Raw genomic sequence first — 20,218 nt, 5'->3', positions numbered from 1 at the left:
ACAAATTTGAACAACTTTTAGTATGTAAGAGATTTGATATACTTTTTGGAACACGTTAAATTATATAATATGTAGTAAATATAATATTGCACAAATACATTAAAGATGCTCTAAGTGTATGATGGCTTCTGTTACTATACATATAAGCTATGCGTCTTGTGTTTTTTTTTTTAAATTTTTGGTAACAATTATAGAAAAACAACTAAAAATAAGGTTGTCAATTAATTGTTTTTTAATTTAATTTAATTTTTTTCTACGGGAAATCTCATTCTCATTCATGTTTGAATTAGATCGCTTTGTCTAAAATAAATAAAATTGCATTTCATTTGTCTTTTGTTCTGTTTTATTCATTTGAAGGGATTTTCTCATATGTAATAATATATCTCAACTAACAAGACATTAATTCAGTAGAATAAGAAAGACAAAAAATAAAATAGACAGTGGAAGAACGTTCTAGACTAAATGAAAGGGAATCGAAGTTGTTTACATCTAAAGTCTCTTTGTATTTTGTGTAATTGTAATCGTAATCCCATTTGAATCTCCGTCCTGCCCAGCCTTCCACACCGCTCAACCGTCAACCTGTACCACTTCAGCTGAGGTACTTTGATCAATTATACCATTATTCTTCTTCTTCTTCTTCATTACGATTGAAAGCTTTCTCATTCCAAATTGACTTTGGGTTCCCCTTCTTCTAGTCATTTTTCATCTATGAAGTTCAACTAAGTATCACGGTATTGATTTATTGTTTATTTGGTTATGGTAGACTAGAAACTAATGATTGAGCTTCTGTAAACGTAGGGGAATTCATTTGATCAAACCCCATTTTGCCTATAATGGCGGATTTTGAGGACCAACAGAATCAATCACTTGGTAAATTTATAATTCTTTCACCTTTCTTATATGGGTTTATGTCACAATAATGGGGTTTCATATTAAGTTTGGAAAGAGACCTCTAGGAAGTAACTAATCTCTACACCTTTCTGTATTTTTGCAGGTGAAAATGAGGAGAATGAAATTGTCACTGAAAGTGCTTCATTTGTTCACGGGGAGCCTCCTCAGGATGCTACTGGTAATGGACCCCCGAAAGTTGATTCAGAGGTGGAGATTCTACAAGGGAAAGTCACAAAGCAAGTCATTATGGAAGGTCATGGAGCCACACCATCCAAATATTCAACTTGCTTCTGTAAGTATTTTTTTACTTCCCACATTTTAGCTCTTGCGTATCGTTTTTCATTTTCGTTTTGGGGTTGACTTTCTTACTCACGTAGGAATTGCAAATGACCCAAGAGAGTTAGGTTGATTGGTCAGTATTAGTGTAGGAAAAACTTGTTTTATTGATTATAAAATCTCTGACCCAAGCATAAGGAGAAGCCGAAGTTTATATATCAGCTTAGCAGAAATACAACAGAAATTAGTTGTTAAAATAACAACTTGTAACTAATTCTAAACTAAAATAAATGACTCAGCTAATCCTAATACTCCCCTCAAGATGAGATGTATAGGTTTCTAACACTCATCTTGGATACAAGTTCTTTGAAATGAGTAGGAAACAGAGGTTTTGTGAGAATGTCACAAGATTGAGCTGAGAAGAAACTGGTATGAGTTTGATGCAAATTATGTGACCATCAATATCAACATGCTTTGTACGTACGTGGAAGATAGGATTTTCAGATATGTCGATTGTTGCAGTGTTGTCGCAGAAAAGAAGAGCAGGGTTTGTATGTTGAATGCCGAAATCTTTGAGAACAGCAAGCAACTACATGATTTTGCAAGTAGCATTGGCTATGGCTCGATATTCTGCTTCAGCAGAAGAGCGAGAGACAGTGTTTTGCTTTTTGGACTTCCATGAAATAAGAGAAGTACCTAAAAAAACAATAACCAGTAACAAATCTTCTTGTATCTACACAAGTAACCCAATCAACATCAGAATTTTTTTTTAGTTGTAAGTTAGAAGAAAAATCAGATTCAGCATAAGCTTGTAAATGTGGCTGAGTTTGTGAAGGAAAAACCAAGCCTTGCCCTAGTGTTCCTTTTAAATATTGAAGAATGCATTGAGAAACCCTTATATGAGGTAATCTTGGTGATGAGAGAAATTGACTATTATATTAACAGCAAGAGATATATCAGTCTAGTGATTGCTAGGCAAATAAGCTTACCAATGACGCTTCTATAAAAAGTAGGATTGTCTAGAGGGTTTCCCTCATCTTTACTATGCTTTAAGTTGAGCTCCATTGGAGTGGAAGCAACTTTACCACAAAGATAGCCTGTATCATTTAGTAGCTGCAAAACAAAAGACTTTTGAGACACTAAAATTTCAGAATTAGATAGTCCAATTTCTAGTGCAAACCAAGACCTGGTGTCATTTTCAAATACCTTAGAATACGATACACTGCTTCCAAGTGCTCTCACAAGGACTGTGCATATGTTGACTAACAAAGCTAACAGGGAAGACGATATCAGATCTGGTATGAGAGAGATTAGTTTTCCTACTAATCTTTGATAGCTCCCCCTCTCTACCAGAGTTGAATCCTCTCTTCGATTAACTTTCAAGCTTGGATCTATGGGAGTGTCAACCGGCTTGCTCCCAATTATTCCAGTTTCTTTTATAAAATCTAGGATATACATTTGCTGAGATATAACAATTCCTTCTTTCAATCGAGCTACTTCCATACCAAGAAAGTATTTGAGGGTTCCTAGATCTTTGATTTCAAATTTGGAGGCAAGAAGTCTTTTGAGATCTGAAATTTCTCCTAAGTCATCTCCAATTAAGATTATGTCATCCACATAGACAATGAGAATTGCTAGCTTACCTATTAAAGAGAACTTGAAAAATAGAGTATGATCAGACTGGCTTTGAGTATATCCATGTTTGACAACTAACTTTGCAAATTTGTGAAACCATGCCCGAGGTGACTATTTCAAGCTATAAAGAGATTTGAGAATTTTGCACCCTACTCGACCACTGGTGTATTTCTTCATTCCTGGTGGAATTTCTATGTAGACTTCTTTTTTGAGATCCCCATTCAAAAAAGCATTCTTCACATCCAATTGATATAAAGGCCAATCACAATTTACAGCAAATGATAATAGAACTCTTACTATATTAAGTTTGGCGACGGGAGCAAAGGTCACCTGATAGTCAACACCATATGATTGAGTGAATCCCATGGCAACTAATCGAGCTCTGAATTTGTTGATACTCTCATCTGAATTATATTTGACGGTGAAAATCTACTTGCAACCAACTGCCCGCTTTCCTTGAGGCAACTCAGTGAGAACCCAAGTACCATTTTTCTCAAGAGCATTTATTTCTTCATCGACTGCAGTCTTCCATTTTGGATATATCAAGGCTTCATAAATATTTGTGGGAATCCGAATAAGATCAAGAGAAGAAACAAGTTCGGTACATAGGTGTTAATTTTCCATAAGCAACATACTTTTCAATGTGGTGATTGATACAAGTTCCAACACCCTTCCGATGAGCAATAGGTAGGTCGAGATCATCAATAGTAGGAGAAACTAACTCATGAGTCACAGAATCCTTACCTTCATGATTTTCGAGGTTGAGAGAACTTTGATGAGTGTTTGAGCAATTCTTGTCTTGCATGTTGACCTCTATATTCTCAACTTTTTTCCTGCTATAAACATGAAGTTCTTTGTTACCTATCTAAAATTGTGCTTGAGTTTGAGGTGATGGTAAGTTAGAAAGAGTGTTTTGATTTTCTGAGGAGGAAGGTGAGGTCGGATTGACTATAAAGGACGGGTTGGATGTGTTTTTTGGACTAATATCTGGTTGGATAGGAAAAGAAGGCAAGGAAGGACCTGTTGATTGATCTGGTTGGATAGGAAAAGAACGTAAGGAAGGACCAGTTGATTGATCTGGTTGGGTAGGCAAATAGGGCAAAGACTGAGCACTTTGATGTTTGTGTGTCACAACATTGGGTTGAGGAAATACAGCTTGATGATCCTGAAGAGTTTCCCAAAGCTGATATTCCCGTGAATGCTCTCCCTGAATACCAGATTTGGGAAAGAAAGATTGATGTTCAAAAAAGGTGACATCTAGTGTTATAGACCTTTTTTGTAATTGGGGAGTAACATTTGTACCTTTTTTGAGTGTTGGAATACCGATGAAGAGACCCTTGTGAGACTTTGTGATCATAAACATGGACAAAAGCTGGACATCCGAAGACTTTAAATAGAAGATCGAAGAAGGCTGAGATATGAGGGAATGTTGCAAGTAACAGATTTCTGGGGGCTTTGAATTGAAGTACACGGCTAGGCATACGATTGATGAGATAGGTAGCTGTGAGTAAGGCCTCCCTCAAAACTGTTTAGGAACATGATTTGAAAACATGATAGATCTAGAAACTTCAAGAGGATGTTTGTTTTTCTGCTCAACCACTCCATTTTGTTGCGAAGTATCAACACTTGAACTAATGTGAACAATACCTTGATCTAACAAGTATGTACCAAGAATGGAGTTAAAATATTCTTTTCCATTATCAGTTTTCAGGATTTGGATCTTTCGGTAAAATTGATTTTGAATCATGGAATGGAAAATTTTAAAAATGGAAGCAGTTTCAGATTTTTCTTTTATAAAGAATGTCCATGTTATCCTAGTATGATCATTAATAAATGATACAAACCATCTAGTTCCATTATATTTGTTACTCGTGAGGGTCCCCAAATTTTACTATGTATCATCGAAAAAAGTTGTGAAGGTTTGTAAGGAAGACTGAGGTAAGAGTTTTGAGTATGTTCGGCAAGTTGACATACTTCATAATGAAAGAGTTTTGGTCTTTTGTGGACAAATAACTGAGGAAATAATTTTTCAAGATAACCAAAATTTGGATGTTCTAGTCGAAATTGCCACAACATGATGAGATTTTCATTCGAAACAGACATAGAATTGAAAACAGAATCTAAATTGGAATGGTTACCACAAATTGATTTGTGAACTTGTTTACATTTAGGAGAATCCTTGAGAATATAGAGTCCATAATACATTTCAGCACTGGCAATCACCTTCTTCGAACCCTCAACCTGAAATTCACAAAGATTTGGATAGAATTTAGTTACACAATTCAAATCTCAAGTAAGTTTGCTTTTTGAAAGTAGATTGTAATTTAAATTTGGGAGAAATAGAACAGATGAAAGGAGGTCATCTGATAATGTTACAGAGCCAGTCCCTATCACTTTTGAGAGAGAACCATCGACAATTCTGACTGTGTGGGATTCAGGACATGGTTTGAAGGTGTTGAAAAGACTTGTAAGTCACCCGTCATGTGGTCGGAAACTTCTGAATCAACTATCCAAGTATTTTTGTTGGAGGTGGCAGTAAATGTGAGACGTAGAACCTTGATGACACATTATGCTGACATTTACCTCGGTTGAAGGTGGGTTGGCTGCTGCATACGCTGCCCAAGAGGTGTTGGAGTTGCATCGATTTTGTCCTTTGAGAAGTGGCTGACTTCCAAGTCTCGAAAATGGATGACTTGGTGAGAGGAATTGGTGACATTGTGCAGTTGATTGAGAAGTGGGCTTGGCTGATTGGAGAAGTTGAGTAGCAGCCATTAATTTGAGAAGTTGATATTTTTTAGATTGACTTTTAGATGAAGAGGAGTTGGCTGATTGGTACGAAACCCTAATTTTTTTTACTGAGAAAGGGCAAAAAATAAATTAGAAAGATTTTCTAATTTTTGGACTACTAATGCTCTAATACAATGTAGTTTCTGTGAATAATACTTCTAATCTAATTTTATTGATTTATAGAATGGCCTATATATAGGATATATAGGCTGAATACAAAGTATTAGACAAAAGATAAGAAAAAATACAACGTAAACTTAGCTGTCAATTACAACCTAAAATTAGCTGTACAAAATGTATATATAATGATATTTCTACATTTACACGCCGGATTTTGGTGGAAGCTCCCCCTTAGGTTGATATCCTTTGGGGATGTTCTTGTAAATTTGCTCATCTAAGTCACCATGAAGAAAAGCATTATTAATATCCATTTGATGAAGGGACCAATTATAAGTGGCAACAAAAGCAAGTAAAGCTTTAAGGGTATTAAATTTAGCAACGAGAGCAAAAGTGTCAAGATAGTCTATACCGTGTTCTTGAGTATACCCTTTTGCAACTAAGCGAGCCATGTATCGATCAATTGCACCATTAGATTTGTGTTTTACTTTGTAGATCCATTTGCTTCCAATAGTGTACTGTCCATGAGGCAAGGAAACTATATTCCAAGTGTTGTTGGCTTCAGGGCGGTAATTTCAGATTGCATGGCAACTTGCCACTCTTGTATTTTGGAAGCAACATTGTAAGAAGTTGGCTCAATGGAGCTATTGCCAGCAAGGATGGCAGCCCCCGAAATTAAGGGGAAAACCTGTCATAAGACAAGACGTTAGCTAATGGATGCGCAGTAGATGATATGGCAGCATTATAAGAGCAAACATAATTATTGAGATGTTGGGGTTTATGGACTACTCGACCAGTTTTGGTAAGAGTAGCGGTGTTGTTTTCCTTGTACGAGGAAGCTAAAGGAGGTGTTGGAAATGATTTTGGATCATGTCGTCTTAATGATGTAGAGGCCTCAATGTTTGAACATGTCCTAGGTGAACGAGGAAGAATATTGTTAGAAAAAAAAACTATCAATAGCTACTTTTGCATTATATTGAAGTGGGAAAAAATCCTCATAAAAATTACATCACAAGAATGAGTGACTTGATTAGTTTCTAAGTCCAAAATAGGGTATGCTTTCATACCTTGAGAATAACTAATAAATATGCCAGCACTTGACCGAGAACTAAACTTATGTCTTGTTCTATCTAGAGTAGAAACATAAGCAAGACACCCAAAACTTTTAAGGTGCTCATAATGAGGTAACTTTTTATTGAGCATTTCAAAAGGAGTCTTATGTTTTAAAAAAATGGGGTTCTATTGATCAAGTAGACAGCTGTAGTAATAGCATAATTCCAATAAGATTAAGAAAGATTAGATTGAAATTAAAGGGACCTAGCAACATTTAGGATGTGTTAATGCTTATGTTCATCAACAGAATTTTGTTGGGGATAGTCAATACATGAATGAAAAATTGAATGCCTTTGGAAGCATAAAATGAAGTTAAAATGAGTTTCTTGGCATTATCATATCTTATAGCTTTTATGGAAACTGAATATTGATATACAATAAGATGAAAAAAATTAGGAATAATAGTTTGAACATCAGATTTTAGCTTTAACATAAATGCCCAAGTATATCTAGTATGATGATCTACAATGTTAAAGGGAATATTTGTAATCCTCAACAACCAAAAGATGAAAAAGACCCCAAATATCAATATGGAATAAATCAAAAGGAGCTGAAGTTGTTTTATTATGAGAAACGAAAGGCAAATGTTTTTGTTTTGCAAAATGAGAAATAGAACATGGTTTATCATGGGCTTTTTAGTAACATCAAAATGCAAAGTTTTATTGAGAAGATTAGTCACTAACAAAGATGGATGACCTAGGCGATTATGTCAATGATGAGCATCATTACAAACTATAGAATGAGAAAAAACATTAGAACAAGAAGGAAAAAACAACTCTGTCTTGCTCAAGGATTTATAAATTGCCAATTCTATGAGTTGTCCCGATCGTTGTACCCACAATATGATTCTGAAGAGAACAAGATTGAGAGGAAAAAATAAGTAAATAGGGACTGTTTTGTAAAAAAACATTTCACTTTAAAAAGATTGAAATGAAATTGCGAAACAAATAAAACGTCATGAAGAATGAGATTATTATGTAAATGAACAAGCCCTGATTTTTGAATTGTAATTTGTGAACAATTTGGAAGAGTAATAGAATTGGCAATGAGTTTGTTAGGGAAAGGTGTAAAGCATTTGATGTCAAAACAAACATGGTGAGTAGCACCACTATCAACTATCCAAAAATTAGATGGAAGAGATACAAAGTTACCAGAAATATTAGAAACCAAGGGAGGGTTTGGGTCTGAATTTGATAGCCCTTGTTGTAGTTGCTGGCTGATGAGAAACATCAAGTTGTGACATTGAGAGCATGCTAGTGCGATTGATTGGAGCAACATGTGTCATAGATGCCACGACATGATGGGGAGCTGGTGGGGTAGAAGCCACGACATGAGAAGGAGCTGCTGATGTAGAGGCCACGACATGATTAGGAGATGCCATAGAGTGACGGGCAAAAGGTTTGGGTTTGTCTTCAACTTTCTTGTTGTAACTTCCAAGATGAAAACCATGGAGAAAAAAACATTTATCAACAAGATGTCCTAGCCTTTCGCAATGAGAATAAGTCGGTCTTGATTTTTTTTTTCTTGGTTGGGGATTCTTGGTTGTAGTAGAGGCAGGGACAACAGCTGTGAGATCTGAAAGTTGAGGATTGCCAAGAGATCTTTGGCGTTCTTGGACAACCATAAGGAACACATTAGATAGAGAAGGTAGGGGATCATAGAGGAAAATTTGAGCCCTAACCTGAGTAAAAGATTCATTTAATCCAGTAAGAAATTGAAGAACATGATCTTGACTATAAAGATCTAGTAATTTTTTCGTTGCTCCACAATGGCAGCCACAAGTACAAGGACTGCACAGCTGGAATTCATTGGGTTCATCCCATAGTGATTTGAGCTTTGTGAAATAGGTTCTCACATCCGAATCACCTTGCTTGATACTGTTGACTGAGGTCTTCAATTGGAAGATGCGTGGCCCATTACTTTGGTTGAATCTATCGTGAAGGTCATTCCACATATCCATGGTTGTTTCATTGTACATGATGCTACCTGCAATCTCTTTAGAAACAACTTGAAGAAGCTAGCCATTACCATACTATTGCATCTCATCCAAGAAGATAAATTGGGGTCATCAGTTGGTGGTCGAGGAAGTGAGCCACCGACGAAGGGTTTTTTATTCCTAGCTGTGATGGAGATGGTGGCTGCCCTTGTCCAAGTGTGGAAATTGTCTTGACTAGAGAGAGTCGAAGGTCCAGGAACATAATTTGTTTGATCTCCATTGCTAAGAAAGTAAGGACTTGTGGAATCTTCATGATCAAACCGATTATTGGATTCAATCGGTGCAGATCTTGTGACATTAGGGTTTGGATCACCATTGTTAAACTTGATCCGAGCAGGCAGAGCAGAGGGAACGCCAAGAGGATTCACAGTGGACTGACCGGAAGTCTGGTGGTTGGAACCTCTGGTGCGCGCCATGGGAGAATGAGGGAATCATAATCAATAGTGAGAGAAGAGTATTTTTTCTGATACCATATTAGTGTAGGAAAAACTTGTTTATTGATTATAAAATCCCTGACTTGCATAAGGAGAAGCCGAAGTTTATATATCAGCTTAGCAGAAATACAACAAAAATTAGTTGTTAAAATAACATGTAACTAATTCTAAACTAAAATAAATGACTCAGCTAATCCTAATAGTCCCTAATAATCAGGTCCATGGTTTGTTCATAGTGAGATACGGGTCTTCAATTTCATGTGTGGACTTAAAGTGTAATCGCAGTTTGTGAGTTCTCCAGGAGGGCAAGTTTACAATAAAAACCATACTATTGCATATGGACACAAAGAATTCTTCTGGTCTTATGTCCTTATGTTTATTCTTTTTTTCTTAAATGTTTCAGTTGCTGTTATTGGTGTAGTATGCATAATTATTTTGTTTGATCGATTATCGTTGCATCTGAAATGTATATTCTTGGTACATTAAGGGGTTTGAAAGCATGCATAATCATTTGACATTTGTTTGTAGCATTCCAAAATAATTATTGACATCTAGCAAATTATGGATTCACAGTGTGATAAGGGCTGGAAAATTTCTTGTATTTAGTTTCTTCCCTTAGAATATTACAGTTGATTGTAAATATTCAGCATTGTGTATATATACAATGTATCTCAATGAAGAAAATCAAGACATTTTCCTCTCAATCAATTATCTCTAATATTTCCTATGTCTCAATATGGTATCAGCACTATAGGTTTTGTTTTTCTAACCTCTGGTTCGAACTCCAGTCATCCTCTTTGGTTTTGGCAACACCACCTCCGACGAGTTGACCCCTTCAGTCATCAGTCCCTGTCCACGAAGTCAAGGTCCCTTCGTTCTCCATTCAAGTCCCTGTCGAAGTCGCACGAAGTCGAAGTGACGAAGGTCTCACCAAATTGCACAAAGGTCAGTTGTCAATCTCTCCTAATCGCTCAAAGATTGTCAATCCCAAGCAAATTTTTTATTTCTACTCACGTGTCCAAGGGGTTCATCAATTACTACAAGCCTAGCCCAGTCCATATTATCAGTCCAGCCCAATTCCAAACACCCAGGGACAATTTTTCTCTTTTAAGTGATTTCAATCAGTGAAGAAGTAACGTCTCAGACAACTAGTAAAACCACTTCACAGGTCCATACTCATTCCAGTGGCTCCGTGGGATCCCTCTACAGCCAGGACAGTGGTTCCATTCAGATTACAACTCACAAGCTTGAAGGTGAAAACTATTTGGAATGGGCACAATTAGTCAAAATTGTCAAATGCAGTCGCAGGAAACTTGGCTACATTACCAGTGACCTCTCTGCTCCTCCATTGGATGATCCAACTTACAAGGTATGGCAAGTTGAAAATTCCATTGTTCTTGCCTTTACTTCAGAAGAAACGATATAAAAGTACTTAAGTATGGGATGCTTCTACAAAAATGTACTCTGACCTTGGGAATACATCTCAATATATTTGAGATTCGAACCAAACTCAAAGAGATCAAACAAGGTACTCAGACTGTGACTCAATATTTTTCAGGTTTATAAGATTTATGGCAGGAACTTGAACTCGATCTCATAATGTCTTTCAAAATTTCCATAAGATGATTCAAACACAATTTCAAAAATCTATTCGTATATTACGAATAGACAATGACACCGAATATTTTAATTCTGTCTTGGGACCCTATATTTCCGAAAAGGAATCATCAATAGAATGGGGTGGCTGAACTAAAAAATCACCACCTCTTAGAAGTGGCCCGGTCCTAAATTTTCACTATGCACATCACAAAGTATTTTTTGGGAGATGCCATTGTCACCGCCGCCTATCTTATTAACTGCCTTCCTAGTCGGCCTCTTCAATTTAGGACACCTCATTCTATTCTCCTTTCGTCATATCCTCATATTTCCTCCAACTCCCTTCCTATTAAAACATTTGGGTGTACAGCCTTTGTTCATGTTTGTACGCCCTAATTTTCATAGTCAAGTATAATGCGAATGGATATGTGGAAAGATACAAAGCTTGGTTAGTTGCAAAGGGGTTTACACGAACCTATGGAATTGACTACACCGAAACCTTCGCTCATGTTGCAAAGCTTAACACTTTCAAAGTCTTACTTTCATTAGCAGTCAACCTGGATTGGGAGTTACATCAACTAGATGTAAAAAATGCTTCCTTAAATAGTGAACTAGAAGAGGTCTACATGGTTCAACCCCCTGGATTTGAAGAAAAATCTCTCAAGATTGTCTACAAACTCAAAAAATCTCTCTATGGCCAGAAACAATCTCCTTGGGCATGGTTCAATCATTTTTTCAAACGCAGTCAAGTGTCTCCGCTACACACTGGGTCAAACAGACCACACTCTGTTTATTAAAAACTCAGGAAAAGGAGAGATGACTGTCCAGATTGTTTATGTTGATGATATAATAGTCACTGGCAACAATACTAGGGAGATAAATTTGATCAAAGGACTGTTGTCAAAAGAGTTTGAAGTCAAGGATCTTGGAACACTGAGATACTTTTTAGGTATGGAAATTGCTAGAAGCAAAAGAGGTATTTCTGTATTACAAAGAAATTGCTAAAAGAAACTAGTATACAAGATTTTAAGGCTAGAAAAACTTCAATCGAACTAGGAAACAAAGATTGAATGTTTAAAGGGGAATCAGTTGACAAAGGCAGATATCAATAGTTAGTTGGAAAGCTCATTTATCTCACATACTAGAGCAGACATTGCTTTTGTCGTAAGTCTAATAAGTCAATATATGCATGATCCATGCCAAGGTCACCTCAATGCTGTGTATTGAGTGTTGAGGTATTTGAAGCAAACTCTAGGCAAAGGGTTGTTTTTCAAGAAAATTCTTAAAAGAAATGTCGAAGTATTCACTGATGCAAATTGGACCGGATCGATTGATGACAGAAAATTTACATTAGGATATTGTACTTTACTATGGGGAAACTTAGTAACATAGCGAAGTAAGAAACAATCTGTTGTTGCGAGAAGCAGTACAGAAGCTGAATACAGAGCCATGGCTGATGGAGTGTGCGAGGAAATTTGGATAAAAGGACTACTGGAGGAATTAAAGATTAAGTATGAAGCTCCCGTCCATGTTTACTGTGACAACTAGTCTACTATTAGTAGTGCTCATGACCCGGTTTACCATGACAGAACAAAGCACGTGGAAGTAGACCGTCACTTTATTAAGAAAATTGATGGAGGAGTTATCAAAATGGAGTATGTGCACACTGATCAATAACTTGCAGATATTCTTACCAAGGGATTATTTGAAAAAGTATATGATCTTTTTATGAACAAGCTTGGACTCATCAATATCTATAGTCAAGCTTGAGGGGGAGTATTGACGGCTAGCAAATTATGAATTCACCGTGACTCATCAATATCTATAGTCAAGCTTGAGGGGGAGTATTGACGGCTGACAAATTTATTGTAATTAGTTTCTTTTCTTAGTTAGAATATTACAATTAAATGTAAATATTCAGCATTTATTATTTTTATTGTGTATTTGTGTATATATACAGTGTATCTCAATGAAGAAAATCAAAACATTTTCCTCTCAATCAATTGTCTCTATAATTTTTCCTATATCTCAATAATAACATAACTGGAAATTGTATGTAAACCCTTTTACAAGTGAGTTTTCAGTTAGAGTACTAGTTGTTACTCTTTAAAGTATTCATTGGCCATTACTTTTGTAGCTTTGCTAGATTTTGATCAAAGACTTGACGGTGTCTTGCAATAATATTGTTGTTGGTGTTTGGCTTGTGTTGACAGTTAGAAGAAAATAGGTTTTAATGGTTTTGATCTTTGGGATTCCTGGGAATAGGAATTGGTACCTATTCTTGTATTTAATGTAATTACTGATGTATTTCCTATATATACCTCTAGTCCTAGGTTGTACAATATATTAGAAAATAAAATATACAGTAAGAAACAGTTTTTTCCTCACCATTTCATCATGGTATCAGAGCTGTAAGGCTCGATTCTGTCCCCCTTTCAGCTTTCCTCCATTTTTTCCGGCGGTCGTCCCTCCTTCCAGTCGCAAACCAGTCCGGCGACACTCCAGGCCTCCGGCGAAGTCATTTGGCACCTGCTCCGGTGCTCAACCTCCAGTCGCTCCTCTCCAGCGTCTCGGCCAGTCCATTCCGGCGGCAGTCCAGTCCGGCGGCGCTACAGTCGGACCCCCGTAGCCCTCAGCAGCTCTCGGCTCCACTCTCGGCACAGAAGCTCTCAGCCCCGTAGCCCTCCTATAGTCTCTCTGTGATGTCGAACAGTGAGGAGGTTACTTCTCAAAATATTGGGCCTCACTCAACCCAGCCCAATGAAGGTAACCCTAACCCCAACTCAACCCACACTCAACCAAGTCAGCCCATTGGGTCTATGGGCTCTCTTTATAACCTTGATAATGGTTCACTTAATATTACAGCCCATAAACTTGATGGCAAAAATTATTTACAATGGGCCCAATCTGTCAAACTTGTTATTTGTGGTCGTGGTAAATTAGGATACATTACTGGTGATCTCCCTGCACCTCTTTTCAATGATCCTACATACAAGGTATGGCAAGCTGAAAATTCTATTGTACTTGCATGGTTAATTAATTCAATGGACTCAAAAATCAGCCGCAGATATCTATTCTTTAAGACTGCTAAGGAGGTGTGGGACGTTGCCCGGAAAATGTATTCTGACCTTGGTAACGTCTCTCAGATTTTCAAAATCCGTACCAAGCTTAAAGAAATCAAGCAAGGTAATCAAACTGTTACCCAATATTTTTCCGACTTACAAGACTTGTGGCAAGAGCTCGATTTGTATCTGGATACCACACCACTATGTGCTAACTGCACTACAATCCAGCGGCAGCAGTTAGAGAAAGAACGGGTCTTTGACTTTCTTACGGGGTTAAACAGTAATCTTGATGAAGTTAGAGGTCGTCTGGTAGGTCGTGCCCCATTTCCTGACACTGAAGAAGCCTTCTCTGAGGTTAGACGTGAAGAAGCACGTCGTCGTGTCATGCTCACTACTCCTGACCTGCAGCCCATTGAAAGCTTAGCTCGAGTATCAAAATCTGGCCCTCCACCACATGGCATATCCACTCCTGACCCTCGACCTAATCGTAAGGGTGATCGACCTTGGTGTGATCACTGCCAACGTCACAGTTATACTCGATCTACTTGTTGGGTTATTCATGGTAAACCACCCAATTGGACCCCTCGCCGCCAAAATGAAAGAAAGGCCTATCAAACTCAAACTGAGAGTACCAATGATCAGAATAGTGCTGGTACCCCTTCATTCAGTAAGGAACAACTTGCCCACCTATACACTCTTTTGAGTCAATCATCCATAAAACCCAGTTCCGGTCCTGAGACTCATAGTGCATCTGTTGCACACTCTGGTAATTTTTCTTCCACCTCCAACACACCATGGATCATCGATTCGGGCGCCACTGATCACATGACAGGTTTACCACATTTGTTTGATACTTATTCTCCATGTTCCACTAAATCTAGTGTCACAATTGCAAACGGCACCCATTCTCCTATTGTTGGAATAGGCACTATTAAATTATCTGCTGACCTCATTCTTAAATCAGTACTTTATGTTCCTTCTTTGAAATGCAATTTAATCTCTGTCCAAAAATTAACCAGTGATAATCATTGCTTCGCTAAATTCATGTCAAATTCTTGTCAATTTCAGGATCTATCATCGGGGAGGATGATTGGCAGTGCTAGGGTTCATAACGGACTTTATTTCTTTGAAGGACAACATCCAGTTAACGAGCTCTCTTCTCTACTACGTTTGGATTCAAGTTCTATTTCTAATTCTTGTTCAAGTTCATCGTTTGTTTCAAACTCTGTTTCAAAAACAATTATGTTATGGCATTGTCGACTTGGGCATCCAAGTTTTTTATATTTAAAACACTTATTCCCATCGTTTTTTGTAAATAAGAATATTACTGATTTTCATTGTGATATTTGTCAATTTGCCAAGCACACACGAATTTCGTTCCCTCACAAAATATATACACCTTCAAACCCATTCTCTCTAATTCATAGTGACATATGGGGACCTTCCAAGGTCAATACTTCTTATGGTAAGCGATGGTTTATCTCTTTCATTGATGATCACACACGTCTCACTTGGGTCTATCTTCTTAAAAGTTAGTCTGAAACATGCCAAATTTTTCAGAACTTTCATCAAATGATCCAAACACAGTACCAAACACCTATAAGAATACTCCGTACCGACAATGGTACTGAATATTTCAATACCACTCTTGGTCCCTATCTTCTCAAAAATGGGATTGTCCATCAAAGCTCGTGTGTTGATACTCCGCAACAGAATGGAGTTGCTGAACGCAAAAATCGCCATCTCTTAGAAGTAGCTCGTGCTCTTATGTTCACTATGCATGTCCCTAAACATCTTTGGGGCGATGCTATCCTTACTGCTGCTTATCTCATTAATCGCCTCCCTAGTCGACCCCTTCAGTTCAAAACACCATATTCTGTTCTTCAATCTCTACATCCTCACATCTCTACAAATACTCTACCTGTTAAAGTATTTGGTTGCACTGCTTTTGTGCATGTTCACTCCCACCATCGGAGTAAATTTGATCCTAGAGCCATTAAGACTGTGTTTTTGGGTTACTCTCCTACCCAAAAAGGTTATCGGTGTTATTGTCCCATTACCAAAAAAACATTCATCTCATGTAACGTCACATTTTTCGAGGATACTCCTTACTTCACTCCCACATCGCTTCAGGGGGAGTCCAACCATCACCAGCAAGAAGCTCAGTGGTCGTGGGGGTTAGAATTACCCTTAACAACTATTTTTCCATTTACCTCTTCCACTCCACTTTCTTCTGAACCAGATATCCAGACTCTCCCTCCTGAACAAGAAAATCCACCAACCTCTCCTAAAAACACTGAACCAGAAGAACATCCTCAAGACCAAAACGTACAAAAAGATATTCGGGTGTATTCCAGGAGAAATAAACAAGTTATGAATCCTCAGCACAGTCAAACGCCCAATCCGGTGATGGAACCGCTTCCCTCAAAAGATCCAGGTATTCTCCAATCTAACAAACAGTCAGATCTAGATATTCCTATTGCATTAAGGAAAGGAACCAGATCATGTACCCAACACCCCATTTCAAAGTTCATTTCTTACTCAAAATTGTCATCTTCATTTAAAGCTTTCACCTCGAATCTATCAAATATTGTGATTCCCAGGAATATCGAAGAAGCTCTTGATTCTCCTCAGTGGAAAGCAGCAGTGCTTGAAGAAATAAGAGCACTTAAACATAATGGAACGTGGAAATTAGTAGAGTTACCACCAGACAAGAAGGTAATAGGGTGCAAATGGGTGTTCACCGTCAAATTCAATGCAAATGGATCTATTGAGAGGTACAAAGCTCGGCTAGTTGCCAAGGGGTTTACTCAAACTTATGGAATTGACTACACGAAAACATTCGCTCCAGTTGCCAAACTCAACACTATCAGAGTTCTTCTCTCACTAGCGGTTAACATGGATTGGGAATTACATCAGCTTGATGTAAATAATGCGTTCTTGAATGGGGAACTTGAAGAAGAAGTGTATATGAGTCGGCCTCCGGGATTTGAAGAATCTCTCAAGACAACCATAGTTTGCAAACTGAACAAATCTCTCTACGGCTTGAAACAATCTCCCCGAGCATGGTTCAATCGTTTCCTGAAAGTTGTCAAAGGGCTTGGATACATACAAGGCCAGACTGATCACACTCTCTTTGTCAAACACTTAGGAAGTGAAAAAATTGCGGTACTAATCGTATATGTTGATGACATAATTATCACTGGTAATCACATTGAGGAGATAAACTCAATCAAAGAAATGTTGGCAAAGGAGTTCGAAGTCAAAGATCTCGGTGCTCTCAAATATTTTCTGGGTATGGAATTTGCTAGAAGTAAAAAAGGTATTTCCGTGTCACAGAGAAAATACACTCTAGATCTTCTAAAGGAGACAGGAATGCTCGGAAGCAGACCCAGCAAAACTCCAATTGAGCTCGGAGACAAAAAGAAAATGTTTGAAGGAAGTCCAGTTGACAAGGGGAAGTACCAACAGCTAGTAGGAAAACTCATCTACCTCTCACATACTAGACCCGACATTGCTTTTGCAGTGAGTCTAGTCAGTCAATACATGCATGATCCGTGTCAAGGACATCTCAATGCAGTGTATCGAATTCTGAGATATCTCAAGCAAACTCCAGGAAAGGGTCTTTTTTTCAGGAAGACAACTGAGAGAAAAGTTGAAGTGTTCACAGATGCAGACTGGGCTGGTTCAATTGATGATAGAAGGTCTACATCTGGATATTGCACAATGGTATGGGGGAATGTAACCACATGGCGAAGTAAAAAGCAAAATGTGGTTGCAAGAAGCAGTACAGAAGCAGAGTATAGAGCCATGGCTCATGGAGTGTGTGAAGCTATATGGATCAAACGTCTACTAGAAGAATTGAAGATTAAATATGAAGCCCCTATTCAGCTTTACTGTGATAACCAATCTACTATCAGCATTGCACATAACCCTATACATCATGACAGAACCAAACACGTGGAAGTTGACCGTCACTTCATCAAAGAAAAAATTGACAGAGGAGTTATCAGCATTAGATATGTGCATACTAATCAACAGCTTGCTGATATTCTCACAAAGGGACTATCTGAACAAACATTTGATTTTCTTGTAAACAAGCTTGGACTCATCAATATCTATAGTCCAGCTTGAGGGGGAGTGTTGACAGTTAGAAGAAAATAGGTTTTAATGGTTTTGATCTTTGGGATTCCTGGGAATAGGAATCGGTACCTATTCTTGTATTTAATGTAATTACTGATGTATTTCCTATATATACCTCTAGTCCTAGGTTGTACAATATATCAGAAAATAAAATATACAGTAAGAAACAGTTTTTTCCTCACCATTTCATCAGCTTGTCATGCAATGGTTAGATGATTGAGTTTAATCAAAATTTAGATTTTCCTTATATTTACCTTCACTGCTTCATTGCAATTTATTGAAAGTATTTCTCGTTTCCCAGTTATCTAATACTTTGTGTACATAAATAGTGCATTACAGGGCATGGACCGAAAGCACACAGCACAAGTTTGAAGACACTTGGCAGGAACAACAGCCAGTAGAAATGATTTTAGGAAAAGGTATCGACATAGGCGCAACCTGATTTTTATTAGGATGCAACATATAGCTGGAATCTGCATCTCTATTCTGAAATGTTTCATGTTTTACCAATATTTAACTTTTCTCTGGTTTGTAGTCTTAGCTACTTTGTTCATGATTTTAAGCTCACTGTGCTGGTTCTGGATTTTGTTTTGCTAACAGGACTTGAATTAATTGCATGGTCTAATTTTGAAAAATGATTCTCTTGTTTCTGCAACAGAGAAGAAAGAAATGACAGGCTTGGCTATTGGTGTCTCCAGCATGAAGTCTGGTGAACGGGCTTTGTTACATGTAGGCTGGGAATTAGGGTATGGAAAAGAAGGAAACTTTTCTTTCCCAAATGTACCACCTATGGCCGATATAATATATGAAGTTGAGCTTGTTGGGTTTGATGAAGCCAAAGATGTAAGTTGCTTCCAAATAAATTATGAAGTGTTAATGTACTCGGTCTTCAAATTTGTGGGTCATAACTTAGGTAACTTATTCTTATTAATAGGGGAAACCTCGTAGCGACATGACTGTTGAGGAAAGGATTGGAGCAGCAGATAGAAGAAAGATGGACGGAAATGCTTTGTTTAAGGAGGAAAAGCTGGAGGAGGCCATGACACAGTATGCAATGGTACTCAGATATTTTCCTTGTATGCTCTGCTTTTATTTCTTTTATTGATACTTAAACTTTCGTTATCTTCCATATTGATGGGTCATCTGTTTTCTGGATTGTCAGGCCATAACATATATGGGCGATGACTTCATGTTCCAGTTGTTTGGAAAGTATCGGGACATGGCCTTGTCTGTTAAGAATCCGTGCCACCTTAATATGGCTGCATGTTTAATAAAGCTCCAGCGCTTCGAAGAAGCCATTGGACAATGCAGCATTGTGAGTATTACAATATCACTTGCAAACCATATAAATATACTAGAAGATTACAATGACAAATTTAATTTATCAATTTGGTGATTATGAAATTCTCATTTGGACAGGTTTTATCAGAGGATGAAAACAATGCCAAGGCACTTTTCAGAAGAGGAAAGGCCAGGGCTGAGCTTGGACAGACTGACGCGGCTCGAGAAGATTTTCTAAAGGCACGAAAATATGCTCCAGAAGACAAAGCAATTGCGAGGGAGTTGCGATTGCTGGCTGAACATGACAAGGCTCTTTATCAGAAGCAGAAGGAGATCTACAAGGGGCTCTTTGGACCACCACCACAACCAAAACCAAAGCGAACAAATTGGTTGATTGTTTTTTGGCAGTGGTTATTGTCATTAATCCATGGCCTTTTCAGACGACACCAAAGGCAGAAGAGTGACTAGTCCAACTTTGAAGTGACAAATTCTGTGATACTTTTATTAGATAACGTGACAAATGTTTGGAAAAGAAGTAATTTTATGGGGAAAAATCGATGGAACGTGAACAGTGAAGTGTGACATTCATCAATTGGTTTGTGAAGTTTGAATTGCATTAATGGTATGCTAACCCCTATAGATCAACAACCACTAGCCAGAAAACTTGATTACTAGGCAGTGAATGATTCTCTTTCGTTTACAATCTAACCAATTACCTCTATTTCAAATGTAAGTTAGCATCTACCAACTTTATCATAAAAAGTGGATGCTTTAAAACCTTAAAATGGTGACACAATAGAAAATTGATACATGACCAGCAGAAACAGCTGAAAAATGTATACCAAAGAAAACATTCAAAATTAAATTTGACTCTGCAAATAAGA

At 37.6% G+C, this 20,218-nt stretch overlaps 1 protein-coding gene across 1 annotated transcript; it reads left to right on the top strand.

Moving 5' to 3' along the window:
* The first annotated feature begins 399 nt into the window (after nt 1-399).
* Nucleotides 400-19,959, top strand: LOC133802541 (peptidyl-prolyl cis-trans isomerase FKBP42-like). Its single transcript, XM_062240868.1, has 8 exons — nt 400-598; nt 799-870; nt 995-1,183; nt 18,383-18,472; nt 18,712-18,896; nt 18,988-19,110; nt 19,216-19,368; nt 19,473-19,959. The coding sequence occupies exons 2-8, from the start codon at nt 834-836 to the stop codon at nt 19,800-19,802; spliced, it is 1,107 nt and encodes a 368-aa protein (XP_062096852.1). The 5' UTR covers nt 400-598; nt 799-833; the 3' UTR covers nt 19,803-19,959.
* Nucleotides 19,960-20,218: the final 259 nt, after the last annotated feature.

Source organism: Humulus lupulus, chromosome 9, assembly GCF_963169125.1.
Source record: "Humulus lupulus chromosome 9, drHumLupu1.1, whole genome shotgun sequence".
Classification (NCBI taxonomy): Eukaryota; Viridiplantae; Streptophyta; class Magnoliopsida; order Rosales; family Cannabaceae; genus Humulus; species Humulus lupulus.
Note: the sequence above shows the minus strand (reverse complement) of the source record. Positions and strands in the feature narration are given on the sequence as shown.

Excerpts from the sequence above, each read along its gene's own strand:
- LOC133802541 (XM_062240868.1), top strand. The coding sequence starts at position 834 with ATGGCGGATTTTGAGGACCAACAGAATCAATCACTTG. Across the intron at positions 871-994 it reads CCAACAGAATCAATCACTTG|GTGAAAATGAGGAGAATGAA; the intron begins GTAAATTTATAA and ends GTATTTTTGCAG. Across the intron at positions 19,369-19,472 it reads CCATTGGACAATGCAGCATT|GTTTTATCAGAGGATGAAAA; the intron begins GTGAGTATTACA and ends TCATTTGGACAG.